We start from the raw sequence: 24,585 nt of genomic DNA, 5'->3' as shown, positions 1-24,585 counted from the left end.
TTCTTTTATTATAACATGAAATGTATATGTTTCTGACACTCAGAACATACACATGAACATTCTCCCCATCTGCAATTCAAAGTGTGGTCTGACCATGAGTCATTCAGCTAAATTCTGCAATGTTATTTGACAAGTATTTCTCATATCTCTTCTATAGCTCTCATATCATCTTTGTTAAAGTGATATACTGCATTCTATATTGAAGTCTAGAAGGGTGTTTTGATTTTGGGGATTGCCAGAAAAATCTTTCAGATAGGTTTATATAATATTTATATATAGGTTTATATATTTTATTTATGATTAGATAGCCTTTTTACTTTGTGGAAAACAATGTTATTAAGGGATATATTTCAAATGTGCATTTGGGGGTATTGTGTAGAATAAACTTAACAGGGACACTTTGATAAAGCTGCATTTCTGAGAAGGAAGAAGGGACTAAGATGGGTAGCTATACTGCACTCATCTGTGATGTTGGCACAGGCCAAATAGTCATTGCTTTTTGAACGGAAGAGTCAGTATGACAAGTATGACAAGGGGAGAAGTGGTACATCCTGAGCCTTTCCCTCCCAACCACTACTTCTGTTTTAAACTAGGAAAGAGGCAGCTAGCATCTCTTTTCTGAGAAGCAGAGCCACGACATTAAGATCTGGATCCAAACTTCCTCAACATTCAAAGTATTGTTGGATCCAGGGCTTTGGTCTGATACATTACAGAGAAGTACTAGCAGTGAAGAGTAGATTTCCATCCAATTCAGGGTTCAAATCTGGATCCAGATGAGGCTAGAGCTGGGGTTCAAGCTGCAGATCAAAGCAGGAATAGAGGTCAGGTTCAGTCTTGACAACCTCAAAATTTCACAAAATGTTGGTCCCAAATTTATGGTAGGATCATTTTTAGTTGTCAAGATTTCCACCTTTGGGCTTTAATCATGAGAGTGACTGGTTTGGGATCCAAAACAGAAAATAGGTCCTTTCTTCCTCCCAGGCTCTGTGATTCAGCCCTTAACATTTGTTATATAGCACTTTCTAACTTCACAAATTTTTACAAGCATTAACTAATTAACCCTCACAGTGACCTTGTAAGGAAAATGAATAACTGAGCTCATCCGCATTTTACAGACAGGGAAACAGAGGCAGAGAATTTAAGGCTCCTTCCAGTTTTGTTTCTGACCTGGAACCAAAATGCCAGGGTCAGTTCAGATGTGACAACTGGAATTCTACCCTCTTGCAAACACATCAAAAATTGAAAGACAATTTGTCTCTGTGGCTTCAGTTGTGACCTCTCTGTGTTTAGAATGAGGTCAACAGAAATTAGAGAGGAGAAGGACCTATTAGAGCATCTAGTCTATTGCCATGCCAGTGCAGGATGGTTTTTCTCTTGTTTTAGTCAGTCTAGTTCTAAACAACCCAAGCACTGGAGCTTCTACCATTTGCCTAGGAAGAATTTAATTAATATTAATGTCATGAAGTTTTTCCTGGTAATCATGCTAAATTTTCTATTTTTTAATTTTCTCCCACAATGCCCCCAGGTACCATTTCTCTCCCTCTCTGATGTGCATAAGGGACAAGTTGATTATTATGACATTTCCTCTTCTCCCCTTGCCTCCATTAGCCATTGCATAGGTAAACTGAACAGCATTTGGATTGTACTTAAAGTCAGTCCAACCCCCTAATAATTTGTGTTCCTTTTCTCTGAACACCTTTCAATTTGTCAATATTTTTCGGTTATTGAGGCACCCAAATAGAAACCTGTATTCCAGGCAGGGCTGCAGTTATACAGATGGTGTAATTCCCTTCCAGCTCTGTGATTTGATAGTTTCATATGCAGTAACTCCTCACTTAAAGTCATCCCGGTTAACGTTTCGTTGTTACGTTGCTGATCAATTAGGGAACATGCTCGTTTAAAGTTGTGCAATGCTCCCTTCTAACATCGTTTGGCAGCCGCCTGCTTTGTCCACTGCTTGCAGGAAGAGCAGCCCGTTGCAGCTAGCTGGTGGGGGCTTGGAACCAGGGTGGACCGGCAGCCCCACACTCCCCTAAGTTCCCTGTGCAGCAGCTGCCCAGCAGGCTAGCAATTGCAGCTGTCCCTCCCCCCACTGCCATGTGCTGCTCCTGCCCTCTGCCTTGGAGCTGCTCCCTGAGACTCCTGCTTGCTGTGTGGGTGGGAGGGGAGGAAGATGGGGACTAATGTCAGGGTGTCCCCCCCACTCCTGCACCCCGCTTACCCCATCTTCCATAGAGCAGGGGGGACACACAACAGGGCTCAGGATGGAGAGAGCTTGCTGGCAGCAGCTGCGGTCTCAGCAAGCTGAGCCAATTAACAAGGCAGTGTACTTAAAGCAAGGGCGGCTCCAGGCACCAGTGCAGCAAGCGCGTGCCTGGGGCGGCAAGCTGCAGGGGGCGGCCTGCCGGTCACTGTGAGGGCGGCAGTCAGGCAGCATTCGGCAGCGTTTCTGTGGGAGGTCCGCTGGTCCCGTGGTTTTGGCATCAATTCGACGGTGGGTATGACAAAGGCGTGGGACCAGCAGATCACCCGCAGAACCGCCGCCGAATCTGCGGGACCGGCGGACCTCCCGTGGAAACGCTGCCGAAGGCCGCCTGACTGCCCTGCTTGGGACAGCAAAAAACATAGAGCCGCTCCTGACTTAAAGGGGAAATGCACATCTCTCTCTCACACACACAGGGTGTGTGTCTTTGTCTGTGATGCTCTCTCCCCTCCCTCCATTCCTGCTGCCTTGTAGAGTGTGAGAGTTAACGCTTGAGGGCTCAGCCAATTGCTAGTTCATCATTTAGCAGTAAGGCATTCCCTGGGAAATATCTCACCCTCTGACTCCTCCACCTCAACCCAGCTTCACAATCATCATCACTGTGTACTATTGTGTGTGTATATGTAATGCGACTTTAAGTGAAACGATGTTAAGCAAATCCAATTTCCCCATACGAATTAATGTAAATGAGGGGGTTAGGTTCCAGGGAATTTTTTTTCACCAGACAAAAGACTGGTGAAAATTCCCTGGAACCTAACCCCCTCATTTACATTAATTCTTATGGGGAAATTGGATTTGCTTAACATCGTTTCACTTAAAGTCGCATTTTTCAGGAACATAACTACAACGTTAAGTAAGGAGTTACTGTATAGTGACCAAAACTGCAGTGGCATATTGCATTGCAAACTAACACCTAATTTACTAGTTTGCTATCTTCTTCAGGTCTGTCTGGGCATTTCCAGCTATCCTCCTCCCAGCTTCTCATTGTCAAAAAAAAGTATGGACTGCTGTGTACATTTTAATTGTATGCATTTTTTTTCAGACTTCAGCATCAGAAGATGCATGCAAAGCACGATGGCCACGAATCTATGCATATGGAGATGGTTCTTATTCTCATTGCAACCTTGGTAGTGGCACAGATTGTACTAGTTCAATGGAAGCAAAGGCACTGCAGGTCATACAATGTAAGTAACCAGTCAAAAGATTGCTGTTTTAGAGCCATAGCATCTCAAAACATCAGTTCTTTCTCATGCAAAGATTTTATATATATACACATACACACACACACACACACACACACCTATCTCATAGAACTGGAAGGGACATGAGGTCCAGCCCTCTGCCTTCACTAGCAGGACTAAGCACTGATTTTACCCCAGATCCCTAAGTGGCCCCCTTAAGGATTGAACTCACAACTCTGGATTTAGCAGACTAATGCTCAAACCACTGAGCTATTCCCCCTCCCCCCTTTCAATCTGTCTCTTGAGGACTTAAGTTCAGAATGGCACTGCTGTGAATGGATGGAGAAAATGAGCCATCATTCTTGTTCTCAAGAAGAGTAGCTTTTACCATTCCATGAGGAAAAAAGCAACTCTAATTTGATTTCCTCTATATACGAATTGGTCCTGAAGTCAGTCTTTGGTGGTTTAAAAAAAAAAAAAGTAGGAAAAAAAAATAAAAAAAGTAGGAAAAAAATTAGAACACGGCCCTCAGAAACTCACACATCTGATTGGGAATCTGGGAGCTGGCGATGAATTTCTCACAGGAGTATGTCACATCTCTTTCTCTTCCCCTTCCACAGTCACCATCCACACCTAACCGAAGGGATGATGTAGAGAAGTATCCAAAGAGAGTCTGAAGCTTTGATTGAGCAAGGTGTTCTGCACATGACTAACTCTGAAGGAAGGATGGTCCAGTGATTAGGGCACTAGCCTGGGACTTAGGATACCTGGGCTCCACCACAGATTGCTGTGTGTCCTTAGGTCCAGATCCCCAATCAGTGGAAGTTAGGAGCCTAAATATCTTTGAGGATCTGGACCTCAGGCTCTCTATGCTTCAGTTCCCCAACTGTGAAAATAGATACAATACCCTACCTCCCGAGGGTATGTGAGTGTAACTGCATTAAAGATTGTGAATTGCTCACATACTATGGAAATGGGGGCCCTATACGTAGGGTGACCAGATAGCAAGTGTGAAAAATCGGGACAGGGGTTGGGGTAATAGGAGCCTATATTTAAAAAAGCCCCAGATATCAGGACTGTCCCTATAAAATCGGGATATCTGGTCACCCTACCTATAAGTACCTGAGACAGAACTTTAAGCATGTGCGCAAGTCCACTGAAGCCAATGAGTCTCTTGTAAGTAGCTCTTTCCCACTGGGAATTTGTCCTTGGAAATGAATGATCCAGGCCAAAGCCCTTGTTAGTTTGTATACTGATATCTTGAGTTTTGGTGCCAAGGAGTTAGTGCACATTGACATCAGTAACCACTTCCTAAATCTTCCTTGACCTCTTTCCAACAACTTACCCGTCTTGGAGAGATTTTAAATTTATTATGTTGAAAATCCACTAGTTTTCCCTCTCTTCTTGTATTGGTTTAGGGAGGATAGAATCACAGTTTAATATGATTTACAGTCATTGTGTTTTGACAGAAAAATATAGAAAGAGGCTGATTCACCACTGCCTTACTTCAACCTCATGCTGGAGTTATTCTGTTGATTTCAGTGGAATTACAATGGCAAAAACTGGAATAGTGAAGTGGTGAATTAGTCCCTAAAAGTAAACCTTACAAAATAAGGAACTGTAATAAAAACTTTTAATAATGGAAGGGGCTGTCAAAATGAAGAGCCTTTAATGGGATTGCAATGGGTGTAAGCCAGGGATGAATTTGGCTCCATATCAGTAAGAACTCCACAACTCTGAGCATTCATACCAATATTGTCTGTTGAAATCAGTTTCTCAGAGGTAGAGAAACTGCTGTCCCACCACCAGTACAAACACAGAACTGAGCACTACATATATACAGAGTTGTTGAGCTTTTATAATGGCCCCTCTTGGTATGAGCAAATCTCTGATAGTGCTAAAAAACATACATTTTGCGTTATCCTTTCATTACTCTCCCTTACAATACTCTAAAGCTATTCATTGGTGCTGGATCACTCTGTCAGTGTCCAAAAATTCCAGTAGTATACTAGCTCTTGTCCTATGCCTTGTGTTGCTTACTAGGATCTACTTTTTGAAACTTTAGCCTCAACCAGTAGTTAATCACATTTAAAACTCTATCTGGTTGGTAGGTGATGATTTTAGTGGACCTAATACTCATTCATATGATCTATCTTATATTCACCTTATAGAGGACCCACTTCAGCTACAAGCATTAAATCAGGTTTTAGTAAGGTGGGGGGATTGTTTTTTTTTAAATGTACAACAACAGGGGTGGGCAAACTAAGGCCCGTGGGCTGGATCCAGACCATCAGGGCTTTGGATCCGATCCACGGGATTGCCAGCCCCGTGGCGGAGCGGGACTAAGGCAGGCTTCCTGCCTGCCCTGGCCCCATGCCACTCCCGGAAGCAGCTGGCACCACATCCCTGTGGCCCCTGGGGAAAGTGGGGGGCATAGGGCTCCGCGCACTGCCCCACCCTCCTCTCCCCCAGAGGCTGCAGGGAGCCTGCCTTAGCCCCGCTGCGCACCACTGTCACCCCGGAGCCACTCAAGGTAAGTGGTGCTGGGCTGGAGCCCGCACCCTGAACCCCTCCAGCATCCTGCACCCCAACCCCCTGCCACACCCTGCACCCCCAACCCCCTGCCCTGAGCCCTCCAGCACTGCCACACCCCTCCTGCACCCCAATCCCCTGCCCTGAGCCCCATGCCACACCCCTCCTGCACCCCAATCCCCTGCCCTGAGCCCCATGCCACACCCCTCCTGCACCCCAACCCTCTGCCCTGTGCCCCCTCTCACACTCCCTCCTGCCCCCCTGCCCCCAGCCCCTTCCTGCATCCCAACCTTTTGCCCTGAGCCCCTTCCTGCACACAGCACCCCGCACTCCCTCCCCCACCCCAGCCCTATTTAAGTGATGAATCATAGTCCTGTGGCAATGGCGAGATCTTCAAATCCAGTAATAATGGAAACGCAGCGAAAAGAAGCAGAATCTCCGTCTATATAAACCGTCATACCAGAAGTTGAAGCTAATTTTGGACTTGGTTGTGGCAGTTCTGCTTTATGCTCTGCTAAGCTGAGAAAATAATTTAGTTTCACATCCGAGCTCATCTATTTTTACAAGGCTAATAATGTTACTTGTACTGAGTCTCAAACAATGGATAGTGCAGAGCATTAATACCACATTAGATAACTTCAGAGAATTTTTCATTATTATATCTTGTAGTTTGTGAAAAAGAATAGCTCTACAGCCATATGGCAAGTCCAGGCACATATTACCTAATTTTTAAATTGGCCTCCTCAGTGGCACAGTTGCCAACTTTCACGTGATAAATAAACACCCTGACTTTCACAATAAACCAAAAATCAAGCTAATCCCATTTCAAAACAAGCCAATCCCTAAGAACCCCAACCCTCTGTGTGACTAGATCCCCCCCCCCCAGCATGCAGTCTGAGATTATGGTGGACCCACTATGCACCTCTGACTCTCTCCCCCCTTGCCTCTGCTTACTGGGAGCCAATTTTAAAAAAAAGCAGCATCAAACTACAACAAGCTACAAGTCAAACAAGCTATGAGTCAAAAACTAGCCAACAAGCAACTCACAAGCCAAGTAAGCCAAAAACAAGCCCAATTTCTGCATTTTTTTCCCCACGGGGTGGGCATGTCTGATCACTGGCCACATAAACATGCTGTTTAGGATATTTCTGTGAATCACAGGGAATCTGTGAGCTAACTTGACCACAACATTTTAAAATGCTTGTGTATTAGATAACTACAGAAAGAAACAAGAGATGTCATTCACACCACTGGTAAACCCTTTTAGTCTCATCACCTTAAAGAAGTCACTTCTTCTTTAACTATAACTTTGCAAGAATATTGAAATCCATTCAATCACTCTAAATTTATACCAGTGTAATTGATAACAGAATCTGAGCCACTTTATGAAGCACAATAATATCCGGTACAAGGATCAGGACATAAAAGTTTACTGACTAGCTAGATTCTTACACAAAATAATCTGAATGTAGCATCTGAAACCAATCAGCACACACTGATTTATCAACTCAGATCATTTAGAAACAGAAGCTTTGAATGCACTTGCATTAATTTCTTGATTAGCTTGACTAACACACAGGGCACTACACATTTGGAGTTAAAAACAAAACAAAACCTATCACAAAACTAAATACAGGCAGGTTTAGACCTCTGCATCACTACCTGATCTAGGTACAGTCAGGTGCGAGTTATTATGATTATAGGGTGTGCTCATACTGATATCACTGTAATCTCACTAAATCAGTGAGATTTAACTAAATCCTAGTTTTAAAAAACTCCAAAACCAACACATTAAAAAGAGAAAACTGCTCTCTACTCTTGTTTCTCGTGTACAGTATTTCTCTTGCTTGCTACCCAGCTTTTGATCATCCAACTTGTATCTGAGTAGTTTACTCATACTTTGTATGTGTCAGATTCTATGTACAGATGTGAGAGAATTAAATATTTTTGTTTCTGATGCTGCTGACAAAATGCTAACCTCTTAGGGAGGGGGTCAGATAAAGAAGCAAGCCACACAACCCTCCCCAGTAGAATAACTATATAGTTGAGGCTTGGAATTTTAGTCTGCTGACAAAAAGCAGGTGGTTGTAATCGGGGGGAGAGGGGGGAATGGAAACTGCTTCTTCTGTGTTCCCTTTCCATAGGACATTAGGAAACCAGATTATCATCACATGTGGCTTGGTTTGGCATAACCATTTGGCACCACAGTGCCTCTGGTACAAAGGCACTATTATTCCTAGTGGTATGAAGGCACTCTGATGGAAGGCTGTCCTAAGTCTTCTTATTCCCTTCAAGGTACCTCCAAATGATTTCTGTCTTCTTTATTCTGAGCTGGATGTTATGTCCTCTGCGGGATGGGTGTTTGACTGACTCATTAATGAGCTCTTTGCATGACTGTAGTAGGTAGGAGTCAGACAAAGAGTTGTGGGGGATTGACAACCTACCAGTTGTTTGGTAAACTTGGGAGGAAATAGGCTACAGGAAGCATAAAAATCAAACCTTGAAGGAAAGGGCATCAGTGTGTCTAAAAAGGGGGGAAAAAATAGAGAAAGAGAAAAATACCCAAATACTTACTGAATTTAAGGGACGTAGTTACAGCCTGCAGCTTCTAAAATGCGTTCTGTAGTTTTATTCAGAATTTCGAGGGCCAGCAACTGAAAGAGGAGCATGCTGGGAAAGGTTCCTGTGTCAAAGGAGTAAGAGCATTTGTTCTAACAAACCAGCCAAAATTCAGCTGTGGATAATTCTGGTGTGAGGGAAGAAGTTGCCAGCCACCAGATGGTCAGATGTAAAATAGCTTGGGTGTGAGCCTGGAAAAAAAAATGTGGTTTTGCTGATGCTGGAATAAATCTTAGTAGTCCTCTCTGCAGTACTTCTTGTAGATGCTAGTTGGCCGAAAGAATTAGCTTCCAAATTATGGAGCTGCAGATTGAAGGAAACTATAAGAGTTTATTATCAGAGGGGTAACCGTGTTAGTCTGGATCTGTAAAAAGCAACAAGGAGTCCTGTGGCACCTTATTGACTAACAGATGTATTGGAGCATAAGCTTTCGTGGGTGAATACCCACTTCATTGGACGCATAAGAGTTTATGAAATCCTGATTAGTTTTCTTGACAAATTAAATTTGTTGTCCAAGATTTTCAAAGTTGAGTAGTGATTCTGGATCCCTCCATTTTTTTCATATCCAAGCTGAAAAATATCTTAAGAGCTTGATTTTCAGAAAGTGATCAGTTCACTGTGCAAGTAGCGGGCCTGGTTCTCCTATTCCATTACACTAGTTTTACACTGACTTGACTCCACTGAAGTCAATGTCAAACTGATGTGACAGAATGGAGAGTCAAGTCTGGACTCTTCAGCTGAAAAAAAGAATATAGTAAGAAAGCTTGTCAAATGATTTGACCCTCTGTCTTTTCCCAAGGGAAAATCTGACTAGCAGACACTGAGCTGCTTCTTATCATAAAGTTTGCTTATTTTTGGAAGCTATCTACTGATTAATATTTAATATATATGAGCTGAGTAGAGAAAAATGCTTTCTTCTGGCATAATACAAAGTTTTAAAATATGTAGGACAGAAAAGGGAATATTTGTCTTCAAATCATTTCAGATGCTTCTGATCATAGATGACTATATAAATATAAGTTGTCTATTCTACTAGTCATAAATCCTCTGTGGCAAGATTGCCATGTAATGAGTACTTTGGAATACAGTTGACAAATGAAGTAGTATATTTAACAAATAATTGATTTCTACCAATAAGTAATGAGTCTAAACTTGAAAATATTGTCATTTTGGTTTGGCTAATATAGAAATCTCTGCCAATTTCTGGCATACAATTGAATGTAAGCATATTACATTAAAATTTAAATACCACATAGCTGAGTTAATACTGCTTTCATGCACATGTTTTAAATATTTGAATATGTCTGCATCAAAAGAAACTAGACATTTAGAAAGCCCATTAGCTTCTGTTGCCAAGTTAACAAGTTCTGATGAGATCATTCTGTCACAATAAATCTAATTATGAACAGTTATTTTCTTTATATATGCATTTTTCACCATTTGCTTTAAGATGGAAGGAAAAGCACGATAATGGGTTTTTTTGCTGAATTTGTTTGTGGTATAAGTTCTTGTTTACTCATAACAGAAAAAAATGATAATTTGAGGCAGTACAAATATAATCTTAAAAAAAACCATTGTGTGTTTGTGTGAATTGTTGTTCCATCTGTATAATTAGAAAATGGGAATGCTGTCTAGGATGCCAATGCTGACTTCACTTCCAGGTCTTTTTGTGCTCATTTAAAGTACAATAAAGAGAAAAACATTTTACTTTTTGGCAGCTGTCTGATTTGTCAGGAAATTCCTCTTGCTATGATATGTGGATGAGGAAAATTTGGAATAATATGATCCAGATGCTAGAGTTGCCATTTACCAACAATGCAGATGTGTTATTATATGAAGTTGTCCAGATGGTGACCCTCCAGCATTATTAATATATTGCAGAGACTAGGCCTTGTATCTTTATGACATGATTTCATATTTTATACTCTTATTTACTTGATTGAACTTTCCTACACTTCATATGTGGCAATTACTATTAAAATTAACAGTTGGATTTGTGTAGAACATAATGAAGAGTATCTTTAATAGCTTTGAAGAGAGGAGTTCTTTTTAGACTGAATTTTGATGAAGATATTACATTAAAATACTATATTCTAATCAATCTCCTTATAGAATTAGCATAGAAAATCTCAAAATACAATTTTAAAATTAGTTAAAACATGAATGTTTATAACTAACCAATTAGATAACCATGATTAGCATTGAACAAATCTGTGAAAGTTGCTGCTCCTATGTAGCTGACGGTCTGATAATTTAAGAGGCTGAACTGTAATTGTAGGTTCAACTTTCAGCAGTCAAAAAATAACGTGACCATGTTAGAACTTTGGGATCATGTTCTTCCTGGCCCTTACGCAGGTGCACAGTGGGAAGGGGCGGCAGCAAGAAGCCTCTTCCAACTGGAATGGCTTAGATGAGGGCCAGTCAGAATTCAGGTCCCTGCAGTCAAAGAAAGCCAGGGACTGCTCCCCCATCTCTCATGAGGGTGAACAGTGCCCTATAGGGGGCAGGAAGGGGTGGGCAGAATGCAGTGAGAAGGCACAGCCATAACTCATGCCAGCCACTAAAGAGGAGAAGGTGCTGAACTCCACAAAGGAGTACATGTAACAGTGTGTATGCTTGCTCCCCCTGCACATTGAGAAGCATTCTGTAGTCCTTTTTGCCTTCTTTTGAAGTATCAGGTATTGACTACTGCAGATCCCATGCCAATCCTACACTACATTGTGTGACATGCAGAGGTTGCATTCACCCTGTCTGGTGTTCATAGAATCACCCAGTGCGCTTAAAAAAAAACACCTCAATGAAGGGCGTGACTCCCAATGCTTAGGCACTGTTTACACTGGTGCTTTACAGTGCTGCAACTTGCTGCGCTCAGGGGGGTGTTTTTTCACCCCCCGAGCGAGAAAGTTGCAGCACTGTTAATTGCCAGTGGAGATAAGCCCTCAAATGACCCACCAGAGTCAACTGGTAGTGCATGGGATGGGAGGAGCAATATTATTTTGAAAGGTGAGTAGCAGATTTTCCCACACCTTGTAGTAGGCCTTGATTTCTGCAAGTGCAGGGCTTAGGCATAGCTGGATCAATGTCTGATCCAGAATTGCTGTGTTCCTATCTTTTACATCTATTTATTTTAAATGACCTAATCTTTTATCAAGACCTTGATTATTAAATACTGCTTTTTACAAAATATTGCTTCATATTAAATTTTTTTTAGGGGAAAGTTTTTATTTCCCTTTAAAAAAAAAAAGTCTCTAATTTTTCTTAGTAACAGAGGAAAGACTCAGTTCTGCTTCCATCGGAGTCAATAGCAAAACACCGATAGATGTCAGCTGGAATAATATTGGGCACTACATGATTTCATTTTAGGTTTAAGAGATGAGATTGATCCTTCCCTTCCCTCCCCCCAATAAGGAAATTGTGACCCTGTTCTAGATAACATTGGGGGGGGGGTGTTTTTTAATTTATCCACATTCTAAATGCGTCTCTTCACAGTTTATTTTATTCTCAGCAACCTTATTATAAAGCCTACCAATACAGGATTAGGAGCAGAAACTCTTAAACTTTACAAACACACATTAAAGTCATCATAGCTTTATCTCTATCACCATCAGGTTTTCCCAGTGCCAAATTCATGGTCAATGAATAGGAGTCCTGGAGAGTGCCAACATCAGAGGGCTGACTATTCAGCGGATTTAAAATGTTTGCATATTGTAAAGGATCTGGAATAGATATTTGATTACCACAGGCAAATTAAAAAGCAGAGATGAGCAAGTATAAGTTATTAAGTTTGCCAGTATTAATTGAGAAAAAGATGAAAAAGTTTAATCCATTTTGTTTGTGCTGTTGAGTGAGATTTTTAGAAAATCATTGTCAGTGTTTTATGGCTGGTTTATTTGGGACTGAATTCAATACCATGACTCTCAGTAGAGGCTTTTAAGAGTGACTCTCAATCTTATCGGCCAAATTCTTATTGATGTAACTCTGTTGATTTCAGAGATTTTGGCCCATGAACTTTAGTATCAGTCACTTTTAAATATAAATTGATTTTTTTTTTAAAAATCAGTTGATTTCAGTGGCATGACATCAGCAGAGGATATGGCCTTTTGATTATGAGCCTGACTTCTGATTTTGTTTATCCCAGTTTTATAACAATGTAGCTATTCACTGAATTGGAATTATTCCTGAGCTATAGTGCTGTAAGTGAGAGAAAAATCATCGTCATTAGTTATAATGCAGTAGTGCCCAAATCAGTATCAGGGCCCCATTGTGAACAGTGCTGTACAAATGATCCAATATATATTTTGTAGTGGTTTCTCACTATTCTGGTTTGTCAATATACTTTAATTAAAGTAATGATGTAACACAGAATTCTAGGCTCTCAGTAGTTTAAAGTGACTTTCTGTATTTTTCTGACAGCTGGTAACCCTCCTGCAGATGTGGGTTGTTCCTTTGTATTTCACCATCAAACTTTACTGGTGGCGATTTCTGTCAATGTGGGGAATGTTCTCAGTTATTACCAGTTACATCATCTTCAGAGCTACCCGCAAACCTCTCTCAGGCAGAACAGCACGGAATGTATTCTTTAGGTCCTCCTTCTTTTGAAGGACAATTGAAGATGGAGGGTGGGGATTGTTAAGGGAATACTTTGGTTGGACTTGCAATCATTTGCTGTTCATGTTTCACAAAGTTTAATAAATGGCACAAAGGCCATTTAATAGTTGTAGATTAAGACATTGTATTAATCACATTGCTATATTTGAATAAAACCTAGAGAAAATCAAGCTCCTTTTATTTAAGTGCCTAAATATGCTTTAGATTGATGACCTTTAACAAACTTGAAATGTAAATGAGTAAGGATGAAAGTTAAAGTTAGCACCATATATGTGTATCTTAAGTCCTATATTCAGCTATGGGCCTCACCCTACAAACACTACAGTGTGGTGCTTACTACAGTGAGTAGCTCCATTTGAGCACTATCATTTACTTCAAAGCGACTACTCACAGCAGTAAATCCTAATGATCACTAGTCGTCTTTTGGTGGAGCAGGCCCAGGGTATCTTCTCGGCAATGTAATTTTGTTAAATATGCAGGTGTGGTGATACACCCATTTCTTGCGATAAGAAAGGAGTTTCCATCCAAATGGATTTTAATCCCAGTTTAATTTTGAATATAGACAAAGACAGGACATTTTAAACTTGCTTTTGTTAGAAACTGAATTTGTAAAAAGATGTAGCAGTCTAAGATATGATACAGTATAAGATTTTGGAGATCTTCAGTATGTTTCCTTTTCTCTGATCCACAGGTTGGTCTACAAGTGGTTTCTTCTTATCTATAAACTGAGTTATGCAATTGGAATTGTAGGTTATTTAGCTATAATGTTTACCGTGTTTGGATTTAATTTATCCTTTCGGTAGGTATCTTCAGGTAATCTTCAGATTGTGTGTCTTTTATGTAGAATTTTTATTAACTTTGATAGTTGCAATGAAAACGTTCACCTGAAATCTAATATTTTCCCCACATCAAACAAAAAGCTATAGCTTAGGGCACAGGTTTACATTTTCTCTAGTTTCTTGATTTTTTTTTTTTTGCACAATTAATCTGAGACTTGATGCTTAAACTGCTTTAGTGGCTTCATATATTGTATTCCTGGATTGTAAGGGGAAAAAATTAAATTATATACCACTACAGTGTTTGAACTTTTAACTACTTATTTTAACTGTTAAGTAAGGCCCTGCTCCTGCAGTGGGATTCACACAGGAGATGATGCATACACAGGCTAAGGGACAGAAATAAAATATATAAGTATGGTGATCAGACTGATGTTTAGCACACATCTTGTAGTTCTTCTTTATATATGGCTATGCCCAATTGCCTCTCTACTGATCTATTGTGTTGTCAGGTTTTTTCCTTTTTTTATTTTGACTCTTACCCCTAGCCTCAGTTCTGTTCCCTTTAACCCAACTCATGCCACAAACTATTACACATCTCCCTACTGATTAATTGTTTTAAGGATATTTACAAAATTCCCCTTCCTGTGCCAAAGTCCAATCAAGGTTTTAACCAAACCCACCTCTCCACCCCCAAATTCATGGAGACAACCACCGCACTCATTTTAAAGGCTCTCCTTGTGTCCCCCCTCAGCAAAAATTAGCAGTGCATTCTTAGGCCTCATGGGAGGCTCCCAGATCTCGGAGAGTGTACTCCTGGGGGAAGTTTCTGGCCTCCCAGGGAGTCCTGGCCTATATGGCTGCTCTTGGACTGAAAGGTTGAATTTTGCTACCTTCACAGCCCATCAATGCCAATTCAGAAACAACTATACAAATTTATATGGAGGAATATTAGGAGTTACCTTCTTCCAAGTTCATGCAACCCCCACAGCACTTGCAGCCACTAATGGCTGGGGAACAAAAGACCCTTATTTGAGTCTCCTTCAAGGCAAAAATTATTGCATTATGCCCCCAATCTGTGTATGCAAATGAGTAAAGAAACAGAGTGGCTTGTTGGTCTACAGTTGCTGATAAAAATCAGTACTACAAACACTGTTTTCTTAGAAGGAAACATGAAATGGTGAGGCTGTTTTGGAAAACTGCCTAAAATATTACATGTACTTCACAGACAGGAGTGACTAGATAACCTTGATAGTACCCATTTAATGTTTACAGGCAGCATTGCTTTGGAGCTGTGTGTATAGTATGTATGATTAGATTGTAAACTCAGCAGGACAGGGACCTGATCTATAAAGTACCTAATATACTTCTGGGTGCTGTTAATAACTAATATTGTATAAAGTAATCTACTGTAGAAGGTGACTTAACAAAAGCTTTAACATCATACTTAAGCTTTTGACTTAAATCACAATATTTTCACAGTATCAGAGGGGTAGCCATGTTAGTCTGGTTCTGTAGAAGCAGCAAAGAATCCTGTGGCACCTTATAGACTAACAGACGTTTTGCAGCATGAGCTTTCGTGGGTGAATACCCACTTCTTCGAATGCAAGAGAATAATATTTTCACAATTCCTTACTGTTATTTTTGTGTAGTGCTTCTGCTTTTAAGCTTCATTTACTGCAGTGTAGTGAACTTTATTGTTGAGCATTTTTTCTTGGATGAGTTCTTTCAGCTAAAATAATTTAGCATTTATTTGAAAGGCATTTAACTAAGTATTGTGTGATTTTTGTTGCTTCCTCAAAACAACAAAATGTCCACCTAATTCATTTGTATTTTAAGGATTTTGCCATTTTGCACTTTCTATAATACCTTATTTAGGTAGAGTTAAGTGTCTATAAAGATAACAAATTGTTTGAGCATACTTTTGTGAGATTAATGTTGTTTATTACATGATAAATATGAAGTTTGCTTTGAAGGAAATTGAAAACGGAGTTGTAGTGAGGAAAAACAAAAGCCAGAGCTATCAGGACTAAAAATCAGTTTGATACTATATTCTGTACACTAGCAAACACACCCGTATGCTCTTTAACTGTTTTTATACAGAATCAAGACTGAAGATTCCATGGATTTTGGTGTGATATTGCTGTTTTATGGACTCTACTATGGAGTGATGGGAAGAGACTTTGCAGAGATTTGTTCTGATTACATGGCTTCCACTATAGGGGTAAGTGCTGGTTTCATTATGTTGAATGACAGTCAGATGGACTGGCAATGAGCTCTTGAGTCTAGTCGTACCCCATGCTTGTAGAAGAAAGGTCCCCCCGTACTCTTTCTAACCTGTTCTTAAAGACAACTTTTATTGTGCCATAGGCAAACTCTTCTACTTTCTGACTGGTCTTAGTTTCAAAAGGAATTTCTTAATACAGTATTATAACCAGTGAGTATTCACTGGTCTGAGTTAGGAGACACAATCCCTATATAGCAACATAGAGGGCTGGTCCAAACAAAAAAGGCAAAAATAGGGTTTCTCTCAACCAGATTCCATATAAACGAGAGACCAAAAAAGACTTCTCATTGCCATAGGTTGATCTGCTTCTTAGTTCTCCAAAACCCAGTGAAAGAGTCTTTAAATCTTTCCCTTTTTGCAATTCTTGTCTTTTCTTCTTAAAGGACTTTTCTTCACTAAGGACACCTACATTTCCCTAAGTCTGGGATGTTTGGCACGCTTTGCAATAGAGGCAGACACTTGTTGAAGTTCTCTTCTCAGCAAGGTTTTAATTCTCTCCAAACGTTCTGTCACTAGTATCTAAGACAGTTTTAGCTTCTTTCATTCTTGTCCTTAACCCTTGTGTGCACTGTGGACTTATACTGAGTTATTTGTGTCTCCTTGGCCATAATGGAAATTGTTATTTCTGCCAATGTAAATATTCAACAGTTTTATAATGTCAGTGGGATGTCTACAAGAAATTTGTCCAACGACATCTGTGCAGTCTGTGGACAAAAAAAATCTTTGTGGACATAAATGAGGAAGGGATAATTGAAAATACCTACCAGCTGTCATGCAATCATGTGTATCCTTTCAATTCAATTATGAAATAATGGTTTCCTCTTTTATTTTTGGTGCAACAGCAAGAAAACAATTTGCAATAAACAGTCGGGGCGGGGGAGGGGAACGGAGGTGGAGAAATAAATGAACACAATCAAAGAAACCACAGCACAAAAAGGTAAAAATAAGTTGCCTGTTTGCTCACATGAGGTTTAGTGGAAGACCTAAGTTTAAGTACTATCATGCAATGCTTGCTTCTGAAGCTACTGAAACTCAGGTACATCAACCAACTAACCCAGTGGTGGGCAACCTGGGGCCCATCAGGGTAAGCTGATTGCAGGTCGTGAGCCATTTTGCGGATGTTAACTGTCTGCAGGCACGGCCCCCCGTAGCTCCCAGTGGCCACAGTTCACCATTCCCAGGCACTGGGAGCTGCGGGAGGCGGCAGGCCACAGGGATGAGCCCGAGATTACAAGCCTGATTGATAAACTTAATAGTGTTTGATGTAATGTACTTAGACCTTTGTAAAGCATTTGACTTGGTACTGCACCAGTTTGATTAAAAACTAGAATGATATAAAATTAATATGGCACATTAAATAAATTAAAAGTTGGCTAACTTAACATGTCTGAAAATGTAATTGTAAATGGGGAATCAGAATTGAATGGGTGTGTTTGTAGTGGGATCCCACACGGCTCTATTCTTGGCCCCACACTATTCAATGCTTTTATCAAAGACCTAGAAGAAAACATAAAATTATCCCTGATGAAGTTTGCAGATGACACACAAATTGTGAGAGTGGTAAATAATTTGGAGAACAGGCCACTGATGCAGAATGATCTGGATCGCCTGGTAATTTGGGTGCAGGCAAACAATATGCATTTTTAAGATGGCTAAAATGTAAATATATACATCTAGGAACAAAGAAGGCAAGCCATACTTACAGGATGGGGGACTCTATCCTGAAAAACTGACTCTGAAAAAGATTTGGGGATCATGGTGGATAATCAGCTGAATATAAGCTGCCACTGCGAGGCTGTGGCCTAAAGGGCTAATGTGATCTTTGGATGCATAAACAGGTGAATCTTGAGCCATAGAGAGGTTATTTTACTTCTGTATTTGGCACTGGTGAGACTGCTACTGGAATACTATGTCCAGTTCTGATAGCCACAATTCAAGAACAATGTTGAAAAATTGGAGAAGGTTCAGAGACAAGCCGTGAGAACAGAAAACTTGTCTTACAGTGACAGACTCAAAGGTCCATGTGTTTATCTTAACAAAGCAAAGGTTAAGGGGTGACTTGATTACTCTTTATACAAACTGGAAATAAAGGTGTAAATTTTCAACAGAGAGAGTAATTGGCCCTAGGTAAATTATTCCAGTGGTTATGGTGGAGACTATCACTGACCATTTTAAAAATCAATATCGGGGGGGAGTTTCTAAAAGAATTAATTTTGGGCATTTCTATGGCCTGTGATATACAAGTCAGATGAGATGATCATAATGGTCCCTTCTGGCTTTAGAATCTATGACCATTGCCCACTTTCTAGGTAGCAATCCATATCTACAATCCAATAATACCTTGACTGCGTAGCAGCAGCGTTTACATATCCTTCCCCAGAAAAATCAGTACCATAGAACAGAGGAGCTGCAAGTTGAAGTTCGTCCATTGAGAGATGCAGTTTCACTGAGGCGGTGCTGCCATCTGATGTACCATAGGTTAAGACAGAAGGGCCTGATCCACAAGGGATTTAGTCATTCCATTGCTGAGCATCACAGTATCTAACTTGTAGGCTCCTAGAGAAAAAAACATCACAGGAACACCACTGTGATCCACAGAGCCTGAGTTAGGCACCTAGACACCCTATACAATGAATGGGGAGATCGGAATGTGATCCACAAAAACCAGCACATTAGAGAGAAACCAACAAAAGAGGTGTGTGATAAGCCCTGCCCCTCTCTTAGAAGTAGGCTACTGCCTCTGGGCTGCAGGGAGGTGCCTGTCTCTGCTTAGCGGTCCACGAATGAAAACACATCTCTTGAAGTCAGGCGGCTTAGCCACCTGAGAAGTTTCCTGCAGGAATGAGTTGGGCACCTGTCACACACACAAAATGGAGCTGCTATAATATATATATAAAACCCTGTAATTTTTAGCCTTATGGTTAATGCACTCATGTGGGTAGGATGACTAGACATCCCATTTTTAAAGGGACAGTCCCATACTTAAGCCCTCCTGTAGGTGTCCCAACTTTTTCTTAAAAATGGGGAAATTGCCCTGTATTTTCTGTCTCTCCTCCCCCTCATACCCTCCCCACACATCAGTACTGGTGGGTCTTGCTGCTGGTCAGATCCCTGCTCACCTGCAGCCTGCCTACCAGTGATGAGTGGAGGGTCTGGTGGGTGTGCAAGGCTGGTGGCAGGGCTGGCCGCAGGGCTGGCCGCTCCCCCTGCTGGTCTGTCAGCATAGCCCCTGTTGCATGCCGGCTCTTGGCTAGTAGGGCTCTGCCCCCCATCCCGTTTCTGGCTGCACGCTGTGGTGGCTGGTGAGTGTGGGCAAGCGCCAGGCGATGGCCAGTTACATGTCACCTCTGCTACCCACCCATTGACTCTTTACATGCTTCCCCTCTCGCTGTCCTCTCCCTGCTTTGCCCCTTTACCCCCTGCAGCCCTGCTGCTCCTCCATATCCCTCCCCCCCGCGGGGCACATCCCGCTCCCAGCACTGTGCGGAGAACCAGCCCCCAGTCGGAGCGCTCAGCTCACCAACAGCCTGGCCAGCAGGCTCCTTCTTTCCCCCACTGCCTCTGGCTGGGCTGGCACCCCGGGAAAGCCCAAGACCCTCCATCCTGGGGCGCTGGCCAGGAGGAGCTGAGCCCTGCATGTGCCAAAGCCCCATGCAGTGCTGGTACAGGGAATCCTCTCTGCCCCTCAGCTAAGCTCTGGAGTGGTGAGGGGAAGCAATTTTCAGCCTGTTTGCACCCCGACCCTGCAGGCTTAATATTAGCACCCTCTTCACCTGCCCCCTAGTGTGAAGGGCTGCTCCGTCCCCTGCTGAGCCACCTCTCTGACCTGGTTCCCTGAAGTCCCTGCAGTCAGGTTCCCTGGGCCCTGGTGCACAATGCATCCTTAGGGCTTAACCCCTTCCTGCCCACGCTGTAGCCTGGGAACAGGTGGTGGCTGGGTTATGTCGGTGGCCAGCAGCAGCCTGGAGGTGTTAGCTGCCTTTTGACACTGTGTGGGCAGGAAGGGACAAGATGCTTCCAGCCATGGAGTGGAAGGGGGGAAAAGAAAGAGATGAGCTCTGCAATGACACTGGCCAGGTCATCTCTCCCTCATCCCGTGCAGCTGGAAGCAAGTCCCATCCTGAACAGTGCAAAAAGGCTGCTGCTGGCCACATTCTGGTGTGAATCCTGGCAGAAATCTGGGCTGGGGGGTGACCCTGTGTTTCCCCCTCCACATGGTGCCTTGGGAAGATGCAGTACCAGAAAAGCTGGGTCTGTCCCAGGGGGCCAGCCAGGCATGGACGGGGAGAGCTCTGGGCAGGAAGGGTTGGTCACCCCCAATATCAGACAGGTGTGGGGGGGTGTCCTCTCCCTTTGTGAACCCTAAAGCCTTAAAAAGAAGGTAAATAAAAAGAATCCAACTACGCAGTATTTCTTTTTAACAAGGGCTCAGTCAACTTGATGTTAATTTGAATGTTTGTACTGTGTAGTTCGGATTGATTGCCGTTGAACTCGCTTGAATAAGAGTAATTTTACCAGGTGTCCCGTATACAGCACAGGGAAATATGGTCACCCTAGATGTGGGTGATCTAGGTTCAGTTCCCCCTCAGGCAGGGGAGGGGCATTTGAACAGAGGTCTCCCAGCTCTCTGGAGGTCTGGGGCTGATTTGGGGCTCTTTTAATCTCTCATGATGCTGTACCACTGTGGAAAAAAACTTAAATGGTCATTCGGTGGATACAGGGACAAAGAGAATAACTCTGTAGCCTGGTAGTTAAGACACCCACCTTAACTAGTCCAGTCCCCCTGCTTTAGTCATTAATTGTTTCTACAAAGGGGAAGAGCTTGAGCAGGAGAGATTAAGGAAGCCCCCCCATCTCCCATAGGTCTATGATTAGAGCATGCTCATGAGAGATGGAAGATCCCAGTTTAAATTATTTCACACCTTCTGCCTGAGGGGGAAATTGAACCTGGGTCTCCCTCATCCCAGGTCAGAGTGCTAACCACTGAGCTTAAAGTTAAGGTGAGCTCCTCCTGCTGACAGATTTTGAATGGGACCTGATCCGGTAGGTGGCCTCTCAGCACTCTACCCAATTGGGCTCTGCATGCAAATTAGATAGACAAATGTCCATCTTCCCCTGGTTCATGAATTGCTCTGGGGCTTAGGCAGGAGATAGGCATCAGTGCACATGCTCAGAGGCAGAAACTTAGGCATTGCATTAGTTTAGGAGCCTACAGGGTTTGGTTGGAGTTTTGTGGAACTAAAACTGGGATTTAGACATGTAAACCCTAGATTTAAGGCGCCTAAGTACCAAGGGGCCTGATTCTCCACTCACCTAGCCTAGTTATACTGGTGTGACTGACTTCAGGTGAGGTTACCCCCAAATTTGCATGGGTGAAAGTGGGATCAGAATCACTCAGGGAACATAGCTCAATATAAGCATGACAAGGACAGGAGACCTTTAAAGCTGTTCTAAGATAACTGATATCACTTCTTTTAATAGCTTAATGTAAGTAGTTTACAACTAAACAATCATTTAATCCCCTCTCCCCCAAATTAAAAAAGAAATTATAACCTACTTTACAACAACTTCACAAGGCTCCTGACTTTCCATGAATTTCAAATGCTCAGCTGCACTTTTTTCCTTTAACAATGTCTCAAGATAATAGTTATAGACCCAAACTGTGAAATTAAAGAGTATTTTGATCTGAGGTTGTGATTCAGCCCATTCAAGAACAGCGCCAGCTACTACTAAATTTGGCTCTGGATTCCAGTTATTCCTAAATTCAAGGATGTCCAGATCCAGAATTTCGCCTTGGGCCCATATCTAATAATAATTAATAAATATTGTATGAACTTGTGTGGCATGCTTTTCATCCAAGTTAGGTAAATATCATTATCCCCATTTTTAGTTGGGGAAACTGATGCAGAGAGGTTAAGTGACTTGTGTAAGTGCCTGAGATAAATTGCAATGCAATGTGTGCAATCATTTATAGATTTGAATCATTATTAAGTTCACAGAAGCATGTATTGTTCCTTGTTTATATTTGAAAGAATCCTTAACAATATGCCTCATACAAGATTTCATGAATTTTGCATCCGAGGTTGGTGCATTGTTGGCAAAAAGCAGACTTGCCCATACTGCAACGAGAAAGTTGATTTGAAGAGGATGTTAAGTAACCCGTATCCTTTTCTTAACAAGTGTGTTTTTTACTTCAATTTTTTAATTATTTTGTCTTTGCTAGTTTGTGTTATAATCTAGTGGAGAGCAGTGGGAGTAAAAAATAAAAATAAATATGGCTAGTTAAAATAGCAGTAATAGCAGATGATTTCTTTACTTCCTTTTTACTAGTTAGTAAACTAGAGTTTCTCTAGTTTCTCCAGAAGGAAGGATAGTAGGCCAAGTTCTGCTGCTGCATTTGTGAAACCCCATTCAAGTTGGGGCAGAATTTGTCCTACTGACTTTTTCCAACCCATTTCAATTCCCCTTGGGGGAACTGTTTAAATTTTACTTTAAACATTTTTATGAGAATATCGTTCAAAATACTGTAAATCTAGAGCAGTGATACTCGGACCTCAGTGGTTCAGGAGCCAAATTAGCAATCAACATTACCCAAAAGAGCCACAGTAGTGTGAATGCATTATTTCATTTACTATAGTACTATTCATATTTAAACTGTTCAACCGGGGAAATATTTTGTTAGCTAGATAGATAGATCTCCCAGAAAATAAGTTAATAACTTAGTGCAAGTTGATAACTTAATTGGTTAATAACATAGTAAAAGCATCCTGATAGTTAGTAACTTAGATTGGCAAATATTAAAATACTGTGTGATTTAATTATCATGTGCTGCAAAGAGCTGCAGGAGACACATTAAAGGGCCACTTGCAGCTCATGAGCAACAGACTGAGTATCACTGCTGTAGAGGAACCGGAGAGCACTATGTTTGAGAACATTAAACAAGTACTTTTCTTCGCTTATTTCTGAAGGAACTGATGTCATACTAAATCTCTTTTCACCTTTAAACAATCTTGGCAGCAGATTTCCTTAATGGTAGTTTAGGTGGGAGCGTACACATGTTTTGTATGGGCAACTGTTGGATTGGCTCCGCTATCTGGTGGCCTGGCAACCAGTTGTTATAAGAATAGTCCAAGTCATTAACTATTCGCTGGGCTTAGAATAGGGTATGTGATTATAGCCAGAATGTAAAATGTTGGCGATTTCAATATGTAAAATACTATGTATATCCTGTACTTAATATTGTAAAAATATAATTAAGACTGACCTCTGGTGTTCTTATTGCACTGCTCTACAGGAGCCTCAGATGGACCTCTCTGATGTTACAGCAATACTACATTACTTGAACAGCAAGAAATTTAAAACATTTCTGATTTTCTCAAAGTGTGCATGGAAAGGGTCTCCTTGAAAGGAACATTTATGACAGGACAATGTTAGTAAAAGAAATGGCTATTTTTCTCATTATGACTATTTCTGAAATTTTTTTTATATTTGCTGCACTAGTAAGTATGTCAATAGCACTGATTGATGTTCAAGATAGATTACTGAAAGATGGGTAGTGTAAATAGGTAGCCACCTCCTGAGCACTCTTTCCTGGGCTGGTTGGTTCTGCAGCACACTTCCTCAGTTTCCCTTTCTCCCAGGGCTCTTCAAAAATGTCACCAATTCCATGTAATCTTAAAATATCTCCCTTCTGGAGGGGGATCCACTTTAGCCTAGAGCAGGGGTCGGCAACCTTTCAGAAGTGGTGTGCCGAGTCTTCATTTATTCACTCTAATTTAAGGTTTTGCGTGCCAGTAATACATTTTGACGTTTGTAGAAGGTCTCCATCTGTAAGTCTATAATATATAACTAAACTATTGTTGTATGTAAAGTAAATAAGGTTTTTAAAATGTTTAAGAAGCTTCATTTAAAATTAAATTAAAATGCAGAGCCCCCCCAGACCGGTGGCCAGGACCCAGGTAGTGTGAGTGCAACTAAAAATCAGCTCACGTGCCACCTGGCACGCGTGCCATAGGTTGCCTACCCCTGGCCTAGAGACATTAGTACTTCATACCAGCTTCACCAGCAGGCCCTAGGGTTCCACAGTTTGATCAGTTCTCTCTCCTGGAGTCAGAGTCCCCCATCCCTCCTTCTCAGAGCTGAGTTCAGTCTCTTTCAGGACTGAAAAGAATCAGGAGTCCCCTGCCCTCCTTCCTGAAGCTGGGTTATAATCCAAATAGTCCCTTTATTTCCTTCAGGAATCAGTCTCGCTTCTTACAGCACTGACCTGCAACAGCTTCTTCAGGCCAGTTGCTTCTGTTCTGCCTGACATGCATAGCT

At 41.6% G+C, this 24,585-nt stretch overlaps 1 protein-coding gene and 1 long non-coding RNA gene across 2 annotated transcripts in view; one reads left to right on the top strand and one right to left on the bottom strand.

Annotated features, from left to right (window-relative positions):
• The window catches only part of RNF175 (ring finger protein 175), a 29,245-nt gene extending 5,558 nt beyond the window's left edge, over positions 1 to 23,687 (top strand). The window contains 9 exon segments of the mRNA XM_045018582.1: positions 3,306 to 3,447; positions 13,009 to 13,163; positions 13,895 to 14,002; positions 16,083 to 16,203; positions 16,915 to 16,980; positions 16,983 to 17,050; positions 22,326 to 22,427; positions 23,308 to 23,429; positions 23,561 to 23,687. Of these exon segments, the coding sequence (XP_044874517.1) occupies positions 3,322 to 3,447; positions 13,009 to 13,163; positions 13,895 to 14,002; positions 16,083 to 16,203; positions 16,915 to 16,980; positions 16,983 to 17,050; positions 22,326 to 22,427; positions 23,308 to 23,428 (867 nt within the window). The 5' untranslated portion in view covers positions 3,306 to 3,321 and the 3' untranslated portion in view covers position 23,429; positions 23,561 to 23,687.
• On the bottom strand, positions 591 to 8,739 carry LOC123371235. Its single transcript, XR_006579728.1, has 2 exons — positions 8,551 to 8,739; positions 591 to 797 (listed from the first exon to the last, which is right to left on the bottom strand). It is a non-coding gene; the product is annotated as an uncharacterized LOC123371235 (long non-coding RNA).
• Positions 23,688 to 24,585: the final 898 nt, after the last annotated feature.

The sequence above is a fragment of the Mauremys mutica genome, chromosome 5, assembly GCF_020497125.1.
Source record: "Mauremys mutica isolate MM-2020 ecotype Southern chromosome 5, ASM2049712v1, whole genome shotgun sequence".
Taxonomy (NCBI): domain Eukaryota; kingdom Metazoa; phylum Chordata; order Testudines; family Geoemydidae; genus Mauremys; species Mauremys mutica.
Note: the sequence above shows the minus strand (reverse complement) of the source record. Positions and strands in the feature narration are given on the sequence as shown.